The following is a 17,621-nucleotide window of genomic DNA, read 5'->3' on the forward strand; positions in this document are numbered from 1 at the left end:
AAAAGACAGATCGTCCAAGTGTTGATAATCAAACCTATATTTTGGACATATCCAGGGACTTTGCATCCAGAGCTGAAAGAGGCGAATTTGGAGGAGTGGTTGGGGCAAGATGTGGGTCGATCTAGACTTAGTCATCCTGCAGGGATAAGCGAATGTTTTATTAGACATCCTTGACAGAACTTATACGTTGTGAGTTAGATAATGTAAAAACAGGTATAAGTGCTAAAAAGGTATTCAAAGTGACCAGATATACAATGCAGAGACAAAGTAAAGACCCCCAACACCCCCCCCCCCAGTGTTCACTGACCCCCCCTCATACCCTCACAAAGATTGGAATAAAAGCATACATACCTGTCTCCAGAACACCAGCACCTAGAATAGGAAAGCCTAGTAGAGCTGCACACAGGTCTCTTAAATAACCTAGGGGCTAGTGATCCATAGAGAGGAGGACCCAGGCCCATAAGCCATTCTAACCATGACATGTGGGTGGAACATGTGCACCCATCAAAACCCCCCAAAACCCTACTATACTGCCATATCCTGTTAGGCTGTTATGCGGTATATAAAGTTCTTAATAAATATAAACCGTATTTTTCACTCCATAAGATGCACTTTTTCCACCCAAAAAAGTAGGTGGAAAAAAGGGTGTGTCCTATGGAGCGAATACCCAAACCACCACCTCCACCCCCCGGTTACCTTTTAATTTTGGTGTCCTCCCTCGCTGGGCGTGGCTGCCTCTCTAGCAGCAGAGCGGCACACAAGGCTGCCTGCCTGGTTGGCTGACAAGGCTGCCTCCTCTTCCCTTCTGTAGCGGCAGAGCAGCGCACAAGGCTGCCTGCCTAGTCCCGTGACACTTTTGTTCTTGTGGGAAGTGGCATGGGACCAGGCAGGCAAACCTGTGCGCCGCTCTGCCACTACAGAAGGGAAGAGGAGGCAGTCGCGTCAGCCGAAAAGACAGGCAGCCTTGCGCGCCGCTCTGCCACTGGAGACAGCAAGTCCTGCTTCCCACACACTCCCCGTGGGCCGGGCGCAAGCAGCAGCCATTGGAACCAGAAGTCGCTGGGAGTCAGCATGGCAGCGTGGCCCTGACAAGAGCAAGCAGCTACAGCAACAGCAGCAGCGGCAACTGGTTCCGGCCTCCTTCCCTTCCCCCATGGCTATGCTGGGCGGCACATCCGGGCCTCAGCTCCCTCCACCGCCACTCCTCTGACTCCCTTCTCGTTCGGGCGGGACATGGAGGAAAAGGCACGTCAATCTTTGCCGGAGGAACTATAAGGTACGGGGGAGAGGTCAGAGGGGGTACGGGGGGCCCTGCCTGCCTGCCTGCTTACCTCGGGGAGTGGGTTGCCTTGCTTGCCTGCCTCGGGGTGGAGGGTGGGGGTCAGGAGTACAGGAGGAAGGAAATGAAGCTTAACATGGGGATGGAAAGAAACAGAGCAAGGAAATGCTGAAGGAGGAGGGAGCATAGGGACAGGGACATAGAATAATGCTGGAAAGAGGAGGAATAAAGATACAGAGACGTGATACGTAATGGAAGGGGAGGAAATGGTACACATGGATAGTGAAGAAGAGAAGAAAGATTATATACTTTGGGTGTCCCTGCCTGCCTCAGGGTGGGGGGTCCTGCCTGTCACTAGGCCTGCCTGCCCTGTGACCTGTCCCTGCCTACCACTAGACCACCAGAAGGGGGATAGGGTACAGAACCTGGCAGTGAGAATTTGGTTCAGAATGGGATTTTTTCTTGTTTTCCTCCTCTAAATCTAGGGTGTGTCTTATGGTCAGGTACGTCTTATGGCGCAAAAATATGGTAGGTGCCACCTGCAGGTGGTTATAGTAGTTTTGGGGGGTATTTTGGGGAGCTCACTATAACCTATAATGGAGTTCTGGTGAGAAGTTTATATGGCACACTTTTTGTGAAGTTCATAGCATGCCCTGTAAGGTGCCCCACTGCTCTGTTGCCATATCTGGGTGGCCAGTCCATAATAATTATGGCCCCTCCCACATCCAAAAGGTCATGTTCTGGATATTTGGCACTTGGATGAAATTTTGGTTGAGAATATGGTATAAATATAGATGACATGGCGGTCTGGATGAACAATAGCCTGGACGTCCAGATATACAATTCTCAAAAAACAAATATGTTAGATGTATTTTTCGAGAATGGACAATTTCTCGATGTCATCGTTGGGCATCTAGTGCCATATGTCCGCATCGATTTAGATGTATCTTTTGATTATGCATTTCCAAGTGTTTAAGGGTCCCCCCACCTCCAGATTACAAGACTAGCACATACTTGGCCAATTCTGTGACAAACTGGACACCTCGTAAGTGTCCAAAGAGCCCAATGAGCCACATACTTATTTTAATGCCTGGAACAGTATTATGACCTGATACCCTTGCAAATGGCAGAGAAAAACTTGCAATTATCTGTGCATCTCAGCCATATTTTATAAAAATACATTTACTTCTAGATCATATTTCTTTAGTAAAGATTTTCAGGGTTCATACTATTTTAAATTTACTTACATCAAGAATAATCATACCTTTCAGAAGTTTAAAAAAAAATGTTATTGTGAATAAGAAGTTTAAATGCTATTCGACGGAACCCCTCAGCACATTTAGCTGGACACTTAAAATATAATTTTCCCATAAAATGAGTCTGTACTGAATTACTGTTCTGAAGTACGTTTGATTAAATGGTATAACCCTTTAGCATAATTGTGACAAATAAGTGGATCGATTTTTCACTCCATCAAAAATTACAAAGACTACGGGGCACTCGATGAAGTTACAGGGAAATACTTTTAAAACCAATAGGAGGATTTTTTTTTTTTTCACTCAGAGAATAGTTAAGCTTTGGAATGCATTGCCAGACGTTGTGGTAAGAGCGGTTAGAGTAGATGGTTTTAAGAAAGGTTTGGACAATTACCTAGAGGAAAAGTCCATAGTCTGTTATTAAGACATGGGGGAAGCCACTGCTTACCCTGGATTGGTATCATGAAAAATTAGCGCTATGTACAATAATGTGGTAAGTGCACCACAGATTTTTTAGTAATGTTCTTTAAAAAAATAATACATTCTGTGAGGAAATCTAGACACAGAAATTTGTCAAATGATCTAACCAAACCGTATCAACCATTCCCAGATCCCGACACATACTATAGCTATCAACCTTGTAATCTCCCTGGGAATGCCCAGGCTAATTTCTTGTTGTAAACCACCTAGAACTGAAAGGTATTGGCGGGATAGAAGACATCAATGTAATGTAATGTAATGTACTATAAAAGCGTGTTAGAAAAATTTAGACTTAGGCTACACTGCCTTAGTTATATTACTACCTGATTCTTGCTGGCTTTTACTAAACTGTGGTAGAGCTTCTTACAGTAGGCTGGTGAGGTAAATGCTCCGATACTCATGGGAATTGAATGAGCATTTCAGCATTTACCTCATAAGCCCGCGGTAAGAAACTCTACCACAGTTTAGTAAAAGGAGTCCTCTATTTATTGGCTAATACCACATTTTAAAATAAACAATGAAAAACATATACAGAAAAGAATTGCAACCAGCAGATGCTATTTTATTGTGCAGGACTTCCAGAGGATTCCATTTTGGTACCAAGATGTTCACAGGGCTTCCGTGTCGTGTTCATGATAAATCATATTCTCTAGGTATATCATTTTTTTTATTGTAAATGCAGATTTTGTATGTCAACAGTATGCAGCGCAGGGATACAGAATCTGGCATTCAGAGTATTTCCATAAAAATTGGTTTGGAAGTTGCTGCAGAAATACTGCTCACACAGAAGTGGCATTGTCAAAACTACTACTTTTGATGGGCCTAGAGTTAACTTGGATGGGCCTTCCTTCTTCCCCTTAGATATATAAAATACAGATTTTTTTTTATTTTTTTTTTTTACTTTCCCCTCAGCCCCTGCATTCAGCATCTCTCCCTCTCTCAGTAATCTTTCACTTCCAGACTACAATTCACCCTTTTTCTGACTCCCCCTTCCCTCCCCAATGTACCTTAGAGGCATCCCGGGTGGCTACAGCAATTCATTTTTGTTGCCTGTGCTGGTCCTGCAGACTTTCCTCTGCCATGTCCCGTCCTCAGTGACATCATTTCCTGTTTCCTCATCCACAGGATGTAGCAGAGGGAAGCCTGCAGGGCTGGTGCAGGCTAGGGTTACCATATGGCTCCAGAAAAAGGAGGATGGATTGAGACATCTGGGTTTTGCTTCCATTGCTTTCAATGGAAGTAAAGCCCAGATGCCTCTATATGTCCTCCTTACTTAAGGTGACCATACGTCCTGTTTTCAACGGGACCGTCCCGTTATTGGACCGACAGTCCTGTTGTCCCGACCCACCACATATTTGGGGTTGGGATTGGGGGCAGGGCTAGGGCGGGACTCTCAATTAATAGATGTCCCGTTTTGATGAAAAAAAATAAATGGTCACATTATTCTTACTTCCATTGCTTTCAGCAGAAGTAAAACCCGAATGTCTCAATTTGTCCTCTTTTTTCTGGAGTCATATGGTAACCCTAGTGCAGGAAGAAAAATTGAATTGCTTCGGCTGCCAAAGAAGCCTTTAAGTTACACCGGGGAGGCAGTTCAGAAACAGGGGCAGATACTGGACCACCAAAAAAGGAGAGGGAGAGAGGGGATTGTGTTGCCTGAGCCAAGAATGTGTGGGTCTGTGCCCACACAGGCCCACCTGTAGCTATGCCACTGTCACAGTCAATGGAAAATACACATTCCAGCCAGAACAGAGTATCCTATTGCAATCCTTGTGGATGTTCCAACTCTTCTTCCCATAGCCCAGTTCCTTTCTGAATAGAAAGCAGATATTAGAATAACACTTGCTGATGCACTGAGTGTAATCTACTTCCTGACAAAGAAAAGAGAAGAGGATACATTCTAATAGATACGATGATAAAATTACAGCTGGAAAGATCAGAGAGGAGAAAGGTTTATAAAGCACAAAAAGGAGAGACACAGAGAAGGGGATATGGAGCAGTGGAAATAACGGACTGAGGGTTTTGAAAGTTATCAATCACATGCATAAGTTCTATTATTCTATATGTGCTTGTAATTGGTGGCTAACTATAGACACACCTTACTGACTTGTCCTTTAAGGGGTCCTTTTAATAAACTGTGGTAATTGCTAACAGCTTACAATAGCATACCGCGGAGCATGCTAATATTAGCATGTGATTATCGCATGAGCCCTTACCGCCTAGCATTAATGTACAGGAGGTGAGCCTTATTCAAATGAAGGAAAATTCCAGCATGAGAGGGCATAAGAAGAAGTTAAGAGGTTATAGGCTCAAGAGCCGTGGTGTAGTAAGGGGGGTGGGGAGGGCGGTCCACTCCGGGCACCATCTTGGTGAGGGTATAAGCACCTGTCCTCTCCCCCCAACTCCTCCCCCCCTTCCCCTCCCTCCCCCCCCCTCACTGCTGTGCGTGCACACCACTTCCCTTCCCCAATACCTCTGTAACATTCTTGGAGCGAACAGCAACCCCCAACCTGCTGTCATGGCAGCATCTGCTTTTCCTCTGATGTCACTTCCTGGACATGTGCCTAGGAAGTGACAACAGAGGAAGAACTGATGCTGGTGCGACAGCAGGTTGGGGGTTATTGCTCGCACCAGAAACTTTACAGAGGTGCATGGGAATTGGTGCATGCGCACGGCAGGAGGGAGTGGGGAAGGAGAATGCGGAGGTTGGGAGGGGGGGATCCCCGGGCGCCTGTCATCCTCTACGCCACTGCTCAGGAGGAAATACTTTTTTTTTTTTAACAAAAGACTGGTAGATGCCTGAAATAGCCTCACGATGGAGATGATGAAGCCAAGGACTCAATCTGAATACAAGAAAGCATGGGGCAGGCACGTGGGATCACCTAGGGAGAGGAACATAAGAAATGTGGGAGTGTGTGGTTCAGTGGTTAGACCTACAGCCTTAGCACCCTGAGTTTGTGAGTTCAAATCCCTCGCTGTTCCTTGTCACCCTGGGCAAGTCACTTAATCCTCTCATTGCCCCAGGTACACTAGATAGAGTTTGAGCCCATCGGGACAGATAAGGAAATATTATATAAAGTACCTGAATGTAAACCACTTAGGATATAAGTGGTATATAAATAATTTAATAATAACATAAGAAAAACCTTACTGGATCAGACCAATGGTCCATCAAGTCCAGTAGCCTGTTCTCACAGTGGCCAAGCCAGGTCACTAGTACCTGGCCAAAACCCAACATTCCATGCTACCGATCCAGGGCAAACAGTGGCTTCCTCCATGACTTTCTGAATAACAGTATATGGACTTTTCCTCCAGGAAATTGTCCAAACCTTTCTTAAAACCAGCTATGCTATCCGCTCTTACTGTAACCTCTGGCAACGCGTTCCAGACAGTGGATGCTGTGGATGGGCAGGCTGGACAGGCCTATTGGCCTTATTTATCTGGATTGTTTGCCCTAAGCATTTGCACTTTATACAAACAAACGCAGAACCCAGTGAATGATATCTTTCACCTGTGTAAGCTGTTTACAGAAATCTATAATGATTTAACAGTACAGGTATCTGAGGGTACTGCTGTATACTGTGGTAATTGCTAACAGCTTACAATAGCATACCGCAGAGCATGCTAACATTAGCATGTGATTAGCATGTGATTATCGCACTTCTTTCTTTACAAGTCCTTTCTTCTGGTTGACTTATTTACCTGTCGTCATGTTTTTACGGTATGTTTCTTAAAAAAGGTGGCAGTAAGGGCTCATCCATTAATGGGGAAATTAGCACATGATCATTAAAAAAAAAAAAGGAAATGCAGCCATTTTACTGCTGCAATAAAAATAGTGCATGGGAAAACTGATATAAGGGCTTGCTAAGGCTACTTTTTACCATAGTTTGGTAAAAGGGACCCTAAATGCTTTGTGAGAATCAGTAATTGTTAATCATAAAAGCAAACATCCTATAAAAGAAACTCTCATATAGTACGTACCCTCAAAAGAAGTGGGTATTTGCAAATTCGCTGAATTGGTGCTACTAGATATCCTTCCAGAGGGACATCCGTGTTCTTCCAGCCGCCGAGCAGCATGCAGTTCTAAAGCATAAATAGATAATAATAATAACTTTATTTTTCTATACCACCATAATCTTGCGACTTCTAGGCGGTTTACATTCAAGAGAGCTGGACATTCAGCGAGTTACAGATAGTTGGAGGAAATACAGAGTACATCAACTTTAAGAATGCGAAAGTATAAAGTATACAGTACGCTAAGACATTTTTGAGAGGACCTGGTAGGAAAAAGGTCGCAAATTATAAAAATACATTGAAAAATTAACAATATACAGTTTAGGAAATTTTTTCAGAGGGGCATATTAGAAGATATGTCCCGAATTGCAAAATACGGTTTGATAAGGATTTCAGAGGGGGGGAGGAGGGGGGTAAATTGGGAACGAGAAGAGAGAGAAGTGTTCGGTGAGGAAATTATTTAGATGATATATTTGTCGAATAAGGCAGTTTTTATGAGTTTTCTAAAAGCGTTGTAGGTCAGTCTAGCTAAAGTTAATATTTTAGTATTCTACATTTATCATCAGCTTGTAGTAGAATTTTCTTGGGAGGTGCAATTGAAAAGTTTTCATTATTCATATCATTTTCCTTTTTTTTTTCATTTATTTTGTCTTAACAAGTGTTTTGTTTTGGATACTCTTTTCATTGGGGCACATTTCCTAAACTGCGGTAAAACATGGCCTTCACCCATCCTACACAAATTTTTCACTAAGGCCATTGTTATCGCAGCCATTTAAATGGCCTATGTACATTTTTTGTTTAAATAGCCAAATGCATGCAACCATTAAAATAAAAAAAATTACCATGTGAGCGCAAGCACTTAACCACAATCCATTTTGTAGGCAGTAAAGCCCTGAGTCTATAAAAGATATCTACAGTTAGGCACCAAGATCAGTGCGACTAGCTGATCTAAGCACCTAGCTTATGCCCCCTTTTATCAAGCCGCTTTGGGGGGGGGGAGGGTTTAATCACCGGCCGCTGCAGTAAGAGCTCTGACACTCATAGAATGCCTATGAGCATCGGAGCTTTTACCACAGCGGCTGGCGATTAAAAAAAAACCTAACGCAGCTTGATAAAAGGGGGCTGATAATTGAAAGCGCTGTTAAAAAAAACAATTTAGAAACAAGTAGGCATGCTTAATGGTGGATTCGGGGCAGATTTGAGAAGGAGTTTGGGTAAGGATTGAGTTAAGCAGGGGTAGGTGCCTACCGTAGGTGAACCCTGGACTAAATGGCAGTACACCTAAGGATTTAACACTTACTGGTGCTTAAGAATGCTTAGCTGCCGCTAGGCGTGATTCTATAAATAGCGCCTAGTGGTCAACAACTGCGCGAAATGGCACCTAGGAGTTACATAGAATCAAGGCCTAAGGGCTCACATGTTATCCATGTGCTAACCAGTAAACTCTGCGTTAAAAGCTCCGGTGCTCATAGAATTCCTATGAGCGTCGGAGCTTTTCCTGCAGTGACCCGCGAATAAAAAAAAACAAACCCTAATGCAGCTTGATAAAAGGGAGCCTAAATGTAGTTCGGCAGCTATGTGAAGTCTTGTTTTTCAAATTTCTTACTGTATCATTGATTGTTCAATGTCCATTTTCAAATTATTACTGTGAGTGTCCTTTTGTTGCTGGATGATTTTTATATGCAGTGGTGTAAAGTACCACGTCCATTGAACCAAACTGAGAATAAGCTATGTTGCTTACTGGTCAAAGTACACTGACTTAAATGATTCATATTTACTATTATATTCAGATTCTACATGGGCAAGAGCATTTAAGAGTATCCTACTGCATAATGCACTATTTTCATGGTAAGTTAAAAAAAAAAACAAAAAAAAAATCCGAATAGAAAAGTATGATAAATATCAAAAACCTATTAGGTTACAAATAGCTACATAGCCTACAGCAAATCTAAACTAAAACATGTACAGGGTAGTTAGTGGCATGCAGTCAGGGCCTTCAGGGTATTCACCCCACTCCCTAAGGGCACTGCTCTGAATTTTATTGGTTGAGCAGGAAACAGGCAGCTGCTGCTCAGCCAATCAAATTTAGATCAGTACTGTCAGGGTCTTCAAGGGGGTTCAGAAAATCCTCAGCCTAAGAACCCTGCTTTTTTTGTTTGTTTGTTTACTTTTTGTTTAATGCAGTTTGACTGGTTGATCAGGCTGCCTACTCAACAAATCGAACTGCATCAAGCAAAAAAAAAAAACAACACAAATAATAATAATAATAAAAAGCAGGGCTGTAGAGCTAGGGATTCACTGAATCACATGGTTTCTCAAACTATGTCCTATTAGGAACCAAAGGGAACCCCCAAGACACTGCAAGGTCCACCCACTGCACTAACCCCGCACACACTGTGTACAAACCCACTCATACAACAACACACAGAAAACAAAGAAAAAAGTGGAGAAAAAGCCTCAGTTCAGCTTCATATGGCAAAGAACTCCACTTATAGAACAAGAGCAGGTAAAATCACAAACACACATGTGGTAACTTATCAGCAGTGGGAAAAACACTGTAGCTGTCCTCAAGGGAACCACCCAAACATCATCAGCACGCCAATCAATTTCAAAATTCAAATGGGTGAGCAAAAAAAGCAGTACATCCACAAAGTCTCAAACAATTTCAGAAGTGATCAGAAGAAACAAAACTTGAAAACTTAGCTGCAGACGGTATTCAGGCTGTCTTCCAAGCACCCAAAAAAGGTACTAGCCTGCCTGGCCCCCACAGCCAGTCGTGCCCGATGGGGAAATCTCCATTTCGCTATGCTGCGTCAGAGGATAAGGTCATCATGCATCACCAGCAAACAGTCGAGGCCCACATCCAAACACATGGATACACACTGAATCCCCTGAAAGCCCTCATCGCATTCCACTGGTTGCCATTAATATATGTGGACGGGTAGTGAATGTAAAGAATGACCTTCCGGTGGAGTTGGTAGAGATGAAAGCTGTATCTGAATTTGATAAAGCTTGGGATAAGTACAGAGGATCTTTATGTAAGATGAAAAAGTAACAGATGGAATGGATAGGTAGTCTGGATAGTGTATATGGTCTTTGTATTCATTTTTCTATGTTTCTATATACTGTATTTATAGTTGCTTTTTCCAAAAATCTTAGGCCATTTTTTCATAGCCAGGAAATGGCTGATTTTCTAGTTTATGATTTAATGGCCATAAGCTAATGTTGTACTAACAGGGAATAAACACTTGGTAAATTCACTATAGCAAACAATTACGTTTGCAATTTATTTTCTTGAACTGAGATAGGAAGTGAAATTGATTCTATATTTTAAAGAAAACTATGGGCTCCTTTTACAAAGCCGTGCTAGGGCCTTAATGCGCGGAATAGCGCGCGCTAAATTGCCGCACGTGCTAGCCGCTACCACCCCTTTTGAGCAGGCAGTAGATTTTCGGCTAGGGCATGCTATGGCGCGCGCTAATCCGGTGCGTGCGCTAAAACGCTGAGCACACCTTCGTAAAAGGAGCCCTAAGCCTCAAAGATTCAACAAACGCAGGCATTAGCAATAAATATGCTGCAAAAACTGTGCTATTTTGGCGCGCAGACATACAATCATTAAAAGAGAAATTAGAATATGGAGCTAGTGTACGTTAATGTCAGAGAAAGGATAAAATGTATAGCTTTGTCTAGATTTCGTTGAAGGAATTTGAACAGGAGAATGTAATGCGAGTTTCTTATTCCTACTTTATAATTTGATATTTACTTTGCATTTATTATAATAAATCTCGAAGATTTTGTTCTAAGTCTTCAGTGTTTTGTGTCCAATTTTTACATATCAGGACGGGAAGCTCTTCTCTTACTGCTTAAGAGAGGAATTTTCATCCTGTGGAACTTCTCCTGAACCTGTATCCAGGTAAACAGCAGCCCCTGGATACATTGGCTTACAACCGGTAAAGAAAAGTACAGTCCAGAAAAAACTCCAAGAAGAAGAAAAACCGCCTGTTCCCAAATAAACTGGTATAACTTGACTTTGATAAATTCAAAAATAGTTCTATATCAGTTTTACTAATCAGTCCCACTCAAAACTGGTTCCAAAAACAGTCTTATGTAGTCAATTTCACAAAGCTGTAGAAACTTGCAGAAACTTATACTTAGCTGGAATCTCTCAAAAGGGTAAGCTGCACTCCAGTCTAAATAAGCTGCACTTTGGTTGCCATCACTGACTAAATCACAAAGCCATACGATCTGCAGACTTCATTGAACTCTTTCTCAGTAGCACGAGGGAGTAGGCATCCTTTCTGCTGATCTTCAATTTAAAGGTGTGTGGGGGAGGGGGGAGAGGGAGGTCCTGGAGGCTTCCGTCCTGCCATTTTTTTAAAGCTTGGTGGGGGAGGGGGGCCATCTTTGGTGAGGGGAGTCCCAGCATGACTTTTATTTTTTTAATGGGCATAGACGTGGATGTGTAACACATGCACATCTGTACCCATTAAAAAATACCTACTCTTCCTGCCCAAACAGTTGAGCGGCAGAAGGCTACTTCAGGGCTTCGCCTGCCGCTCAGCAGTTCAGGGCTTTCCCTACTGGCTCTCCACATGTGTCAGCTTCCCCTGCCAGCTCTGTGCACGTGTCAGTCATTTTCTCCAATGACTGATAGGATGGGATTCTAGTGGACCTCTGCAAAACTCATTTGAATGTAAAATAGTTTCAACATCGAACACCATTTTCAAATTGGACCATTTCCTGGTACAACAATGACCCACAGGATTTTAATGGCGATTTTAGAGCATCCGGTCCTGCGTCTTTGTTTTCTTTACAGTATAGGACTGACTTCACTTCCTATCTCAATTCAAGAAAATAAATTGCAAACATAATTGATTGTTTTCATGTGCTAATGTTGCCATTAGCGCATGTGGTCATTAACAAAAATTAATGCATGAGCACTTACCACCCATTTTGTAGGTGGTAAGGGCTCATGCGCTAATCCTGTGCTGGTCAGTTAGCATATGATAATATAGATGCACTAATTGATTAGTGAAGAAATGCTCACTCTCTGGCTCTAACATGGCCCCTCCATGGAAAAAATTGTAAAAATTCTTTAGCACGGATTTTGCATATGCTAATGCCAAACTTACTCCAAGATATCTGAGTGATTCCCAGAGTAAACTCTTTTAAGCTGTGTTAGGTGCACTTTAGCTACTAACACAGATTAATAAAAGAGGCCCTTAAGTTTGTAGAAGAGGTATGGAGGGTTAAGTGATTTGTCCAAGGCCACAATCACAGCCAATGGGATTTGAACACTGGTATCTCTGATTCATAGCCTACTGCTCTATCCACTAGGCTACTCCTCCACCTTTAACTGACTTGGTAGCTTCATTGTGGCCTGATAAAGTCCTAGGATTAGCGGGGATCCTAACAACCATCAGTAGAATTTAGGATATGTGATTGTTTTTGGCATATGGAGGAAATGACATGGTTTGGCCTAGAGAACAGCAGTTTTGGACATTGGCAGGGTAGCTATATTTCTGAAGAAATCCCTGAGCTGCAGAAATGACAGAATTTTTGTAGGTGTTCCTGCCAAAACATTCTTTCTCATGCTGCAAAAAAGATTATAGCATAGCTTTTTGAAAACAATCTTGTTGTATGTATCTGGCCCACATTTTTGCATGCTATGTTTATGACGACTGATCTTATTGTGTATAATCAGAGATAGTAGGTTGTATGTGTGTGACTGACACAGGAACCATGAATATTCTCCACTCCCTTTTCTATGTATTATGTGAATCTTCAACAGTAAGTATTAGCTAACTGTTCCTTTGAGGGAAGTTAATTAATTCACCTAAATGATTTTAACTAATCCACCTTCGGAACTCCCATAGTAACATGAAATTCCATAGTTAACTTTGCATCTACTATGCGCTCCAATATTCTCACCTCTGGGAAGACCAAGATCAAATGACACACAAATAAGTTTAGTCAATGATCCTTCAACCCGTAATATCTTTGTCTTATCTTGATTAATTTAATTTTTACTTTTACTCCTCTAATATGTCACAATCCTGAACACATTATTTTAAAAAAGATAGTGTTATCTAAAATTAATCTTTAATTGGGAACACCAGTGTAATGTCATCTGCATACATGAAATATATAACCCCCAATTTACTCAGGATCTTGCCTAAAGGAGCCAAATAAATGTTAAATAGAATAGGGGACTGTAGGGAACCTTGTGATACCCCAGAACACATTGTCCTTTTCTTAGATAATTTATATCCTCATTGTACTTGTACAGTCCTGTGTTTCAAAATTCCTTCAGCCCAAGCCGTTATTCTGTCCGATCTCATCTTAATTGCTGTAACATAATATACTAATAATATACTAACATAATGTACTACTATAAATCAAAAGCCGCGGACAAATCAAGTTGTATCACAAAAACCGTAATGCCCCTATTAATCCATAATCTCAAGGAGTTGGAAGTTGACCCACTTTCATTATGTAATGTGTACATCCACTCCCTTGGATATGTTTTAAAACAGGAGGGTTTTATGGTGATTTTCTTAATGCAGATGACATAATCATCCTAATCCCTATAGATCCTTTGGTTGATGTAGCCATTGAACTTGCACGTAAATGTATGACTATCATAAGCGACTGGATGCTGTGCTTTCATTTAAAGTTAAATGAAAATGAAACTATAATAATGTTAGTGAGTAGATTCAAATTTCATCGCTCAGAATTAACAATTAGGAATTCAAATTGTGCTCTACCGTTCAAATAATGGAGATCTGGCTGGATCGAACCTTGTCATTCAATCCGCAAGTTAAATTCCTGGTCAAGGAAGAGTTTCTTCTTGATGAGGAATTTGCGCTGTTCGTGGAAGGCTTTTGATGCAATCCACTTTCATTTACTGGCTCAGATACTACTGTTGCTACCCCAATTAGATTATTGCAACATTCTCTATTTGAATTGCTCAAGGATGACTTTTAAAAAACCCTCTAGACCAGTGGTCTCAAACTCGCGGCCCATGGGCCACATGCAGCCCGCCAGGTACTATTTTGAGGCCCTTGGTATTATAAAGAATGACTCTTTATGGAAAACCTGTGCCTCAAGTGATCGGCGGTCGTGTCCTGGAACATTACCCGCCTAGCTGCTGTAACCTCACGCAAGCGCTTTCCTGTGTCTGTACGCGATTGTCCTCTCCATTCCACCTCACAATCAGGTGCAGATGCAGGAAAGCGCTTGCATGAGGTTACAGCAGTGAGGCGGGCAACGTTCCAGAACGTAAGGTAACTACTGGAGGCAGTGCAGGTGGAGGACACTTAAGGCACAAGTTTTCCATAAAGAATCAATCATCCTTTATAATACCAAGGGCCTCAAAATAGTTGGTCCAAAATCTTGTCTCTTGCAGTTGATACTTTGATAGTTTTTCACTTTCTGCATGTTGCAATGGTTTCTGCTGTGTATAGCTGAAATTATCAGAAGCAATTAAGGAAAGATCTATAAACTAATTTCAGATAATCCACATTTTGGATCATGCAAAGTTGTCATTTCTTTAATAAGACATTAACTATTTTTCTTCTGCAGCCCTCCAAGTACCTACAAATCCAAAATGTGGCCCTGCAAAGGGTTTGAGTTTGAGACCACTGCTCTAGACTGTACTAAATATTGCAGTCAGGTTAATTTATTCGCTTTCTTGATCAGATTATAACCTTATTTCTCAGTACTATAAATGCTTACACTGACACCCGATCAAAGGGAAGGTTTTGTTCAAGTTTTATTGTTTTCTGTTTAAGATTCTACAAGGGGATGCACTGGAGTATACGAGTATGTATGATCTTGTACTTTTTCCACCTATCATGAAATCTCACTCCTTAAGATCTGCTTGTCCCTTTTATTTTCTCCCTTTTAAAGGTTGGTGCTCAGTAAAACTATTTAACTCGTCTTTTGCTTTTCAGGTAGCGTAAAGGTAGAGACTATTACTGTCCCAGTTGAAGGATGTCTCCGATTAAATAGTCTTTCGGAAACTTCTGAAAACATTTTTTGTCTAGGTTCGTTTTATGATAGCTTTGACCATTGACTGTATGCCTTTATAAATTTGGTATTTAGCTCATGGGTGTGTTCATTGGGTGATGGGATAATCGCGCGCGAGACACCGGCGCACCGACAATCCAGTGCTGACAATTCAGTGCAAGACAGAAGCGCGCCTCCGAAAGCTGCTGAAAAACTTATTTTTTAAGAGCTTCGACAGGGGGTGTGGGGGGGAACCACCCCACTTTAATGCATAGTGTTCACGCTGCCGTTGGGAGGGGGGGGTGCAAACCCCCCCCCCATTATAGACAAAACAGAACTTTTCCTGAAAAAAATCGGAAACTGTTCTATTTTGTCTATAATATGGGGGGTTGCACCCCCACAACTCCCCCCCCCCACGGCAGCGCGAACACTATGCATTAAAGTGGGGTGGTTCCCACACACACACACCCCCCATAGGAGCTCTTAAAAAATAAGTTTTTCGGCGGCTTTCAGCAGTGCGTTTCTGTCTTGCACTGAATTGTCAGCGCTGGATTGTCGGCACACTGGTGTCTTGCGTGCCACTGACTATGAACCGTTCTTTGTCTTTTAATTGCCCTTGTATCGCTCTAAGGTACGGCCACACCTTGAATACTGTGTGTGATTCTGGTCACTGTATCTCAAAAAAGATATAGCAGAAATAGAAAAGGTACAGAGAAGGGTGACAAAAAATCATAAAAGGGATGGGACAACTTCCCTTTGAGGAAAGACTAAATTGGCTAGATCTCTTCAGCTTGGAGAAGAGAAGGCTTAGGGGGGATATGATAGAGGTCTATAAAATAATGAGTGAAGTGGAAAAGGTAGATGGGAATCGCTTGTTCACTCTTTCCAAAAATACTAGGACTAGGGGGCATGCAATGAAGCTACAAAATAGTAGGGATGGAACCAGGCTGCTGGCGCTAACATTTAAAAAGTAGATAGAGCAGCTTTTAAACTAAGATGGGGGAGAGGGGAGCCAACAGTAGCCCAGGAGCAGATGGTTCAATGTGGAGTATCGATGGATACTATTGAGTCAGAATACTTAAGGAGTCCCAACAGAGAGGTTTCAATAATGGTCTTCCATTCTCTTCTCATGCTTCTTTTAGTTCAAACTCCTTACCATTTTTGTCACCTTCCTCTGGACTGCTTCAAGTCTTTTTATATCCTTCAACAGATATGGCCTCCATTAAAAGCAATTGAAGTAAAACCCAGATATCTCAATCCATCCTTCTTTTTCTGGAGCCATATGATAACCCTACTCCTTCCTCTACTGTCTCTGCCATCAAAATAGTTGTTGTTACCCTCAGTGGCAGCCTTGGGAGACTGCTGCTGACTGTCACTACAGCCATTTTGAGACTGGAGCTGACATAGGCTGAAGTGACTGGGAATTGATGTTGCCTATGTTAAGCCACTAGACTACTGTGGCTCTTATGGTAGGCCCAGGGAGGGCCTAGAGTTGGTGAGAAAATCACGGTTTTGGTTGGTTGTAAGGGCAGAGTAGGCAGTGGTTTTGATTGAGAAAGGGGAGTTTCAGTTTCAGCAGACCCAAGACTGATACAAAGATAAACAGTAGCTCCCCTCTCTGAACTTTCTTCCATAGTATATATATTGAGATCATTAAGTCTGTCTCCATAAGCTTTATGACATAGATCACTGACCATTTTAGCAGCTACCCCTGGACTGACTCTATCCTATGTATATCTTTTTGAAGGTACAATTTTCATGTGCATTTACTGAATATAACTCACCTTGATCTATCACTGAAAAGGCATGAGCTAAAATACTGTACAGAAAAAAAAACAACAACAATTCACCAAAGCAAATGTTAAATTCCCAATCCAAAACTTACCAGGAGAAAAGTCCTCACAGTCCTTATTTTGTTAAGTTCTAGCAGAAGTTTCTGGGCCTTCTCATGGTTGCTGCAGTATTCATCGTAGATCCGAAATCTATCTTTCTGCAACAACAAAAGATGAAATTTGATCATTTATTTATTTATTTTCTTGTATATTTTGTATTACATTACATTACATTACATCAGGGATTTCTATTCCGCCATTACCTTGCGGTTCAAGGCGGATTACAAAAGGTTAGTTTAAGGACAGAATTACAATGAATAAAGAATTACAATGAATAAAGAATTACAGTGTTACTGAATGACAGACTTATATGAATTGTAGAGAATAGCTAGAGAGATAATATGAAGATCTTGAGGGTTTTTAGTGGTCGTGTTGTTATTTCTGTTTTAGGAATTTCTTGAAAAGTGTGGTTTTTATTTCTTTTCTGAACGTCTTATAGTCTGGGGTGGTCATCAGAAGGTTGGAGATTTGGTTATCCAGTCTTGCAGCTTGTGTGGCTAGGAGGCCGTCATGTAGTTTTGTTCTTTTCACTTCTTTGGATGGGGGGGGTATGAATGGGGAGTGCGTTTTTCTGTGTCTGGTGCTGGTTGCTTGGATGAGGCGATTGTTCAGGTATGATGGGCTGTCTCCATGTAGTGTTTTAAATAATATGCAGTAAAATTTAAATTGGATTCTTTCTTGGATTGGGAG

General features: G+C 41.8%; 1 protein-coding gene across 3 annotated transcripts in view; it reads right to left on the reverse strand.

Moving 5' to 3' along the window:
• Window positions 1–17,621, reverse strand: part of PREX2 (phosphatidylinositol-3,4,5-trisphosphate dependent Rac exchange factor 2) — a 628,296-nt gene that overhangs the window by 494,119 nt on the left and 116,556 nt on the right. For 2 of the 3 annotated variants that reach the window (XM_033933977.1, XM_033933976.1), the window contains exons 4-5: window positions 16,925–17,029; window positions 6,997–7,098 (exon numbers count right to left, since the gene is read on the reverse strand). In XM_033933977.1, coding sequence (XP_033789868.1) covers window positions 6,997–7,098; window positions 16,925–17,029 — 207 coding nt within the window. Of the gene's footprint in view, window positions 1–4,022; window positions 4,093–6,996; window positions 7,099–16,924; window positions 17,030–17,621 lie in introns of those variants that run through there. The other variant, XM_033933978.1, reaches the window with a different exon arrangement.

This window comes from Geotrypetes seraphini, chromosome 2, assembly GCF_902459505.1.
Source record: "Geotrypetes seraphini chromosome 2, aGeoSer1.1, whole genome shotgun sequence".
NCBI lineage: Eukaryota > Metazoa > Chordata > Amphibia > Gymnophiona > Dermophiidae > Geotrypetes > Geotrypetes seraphini.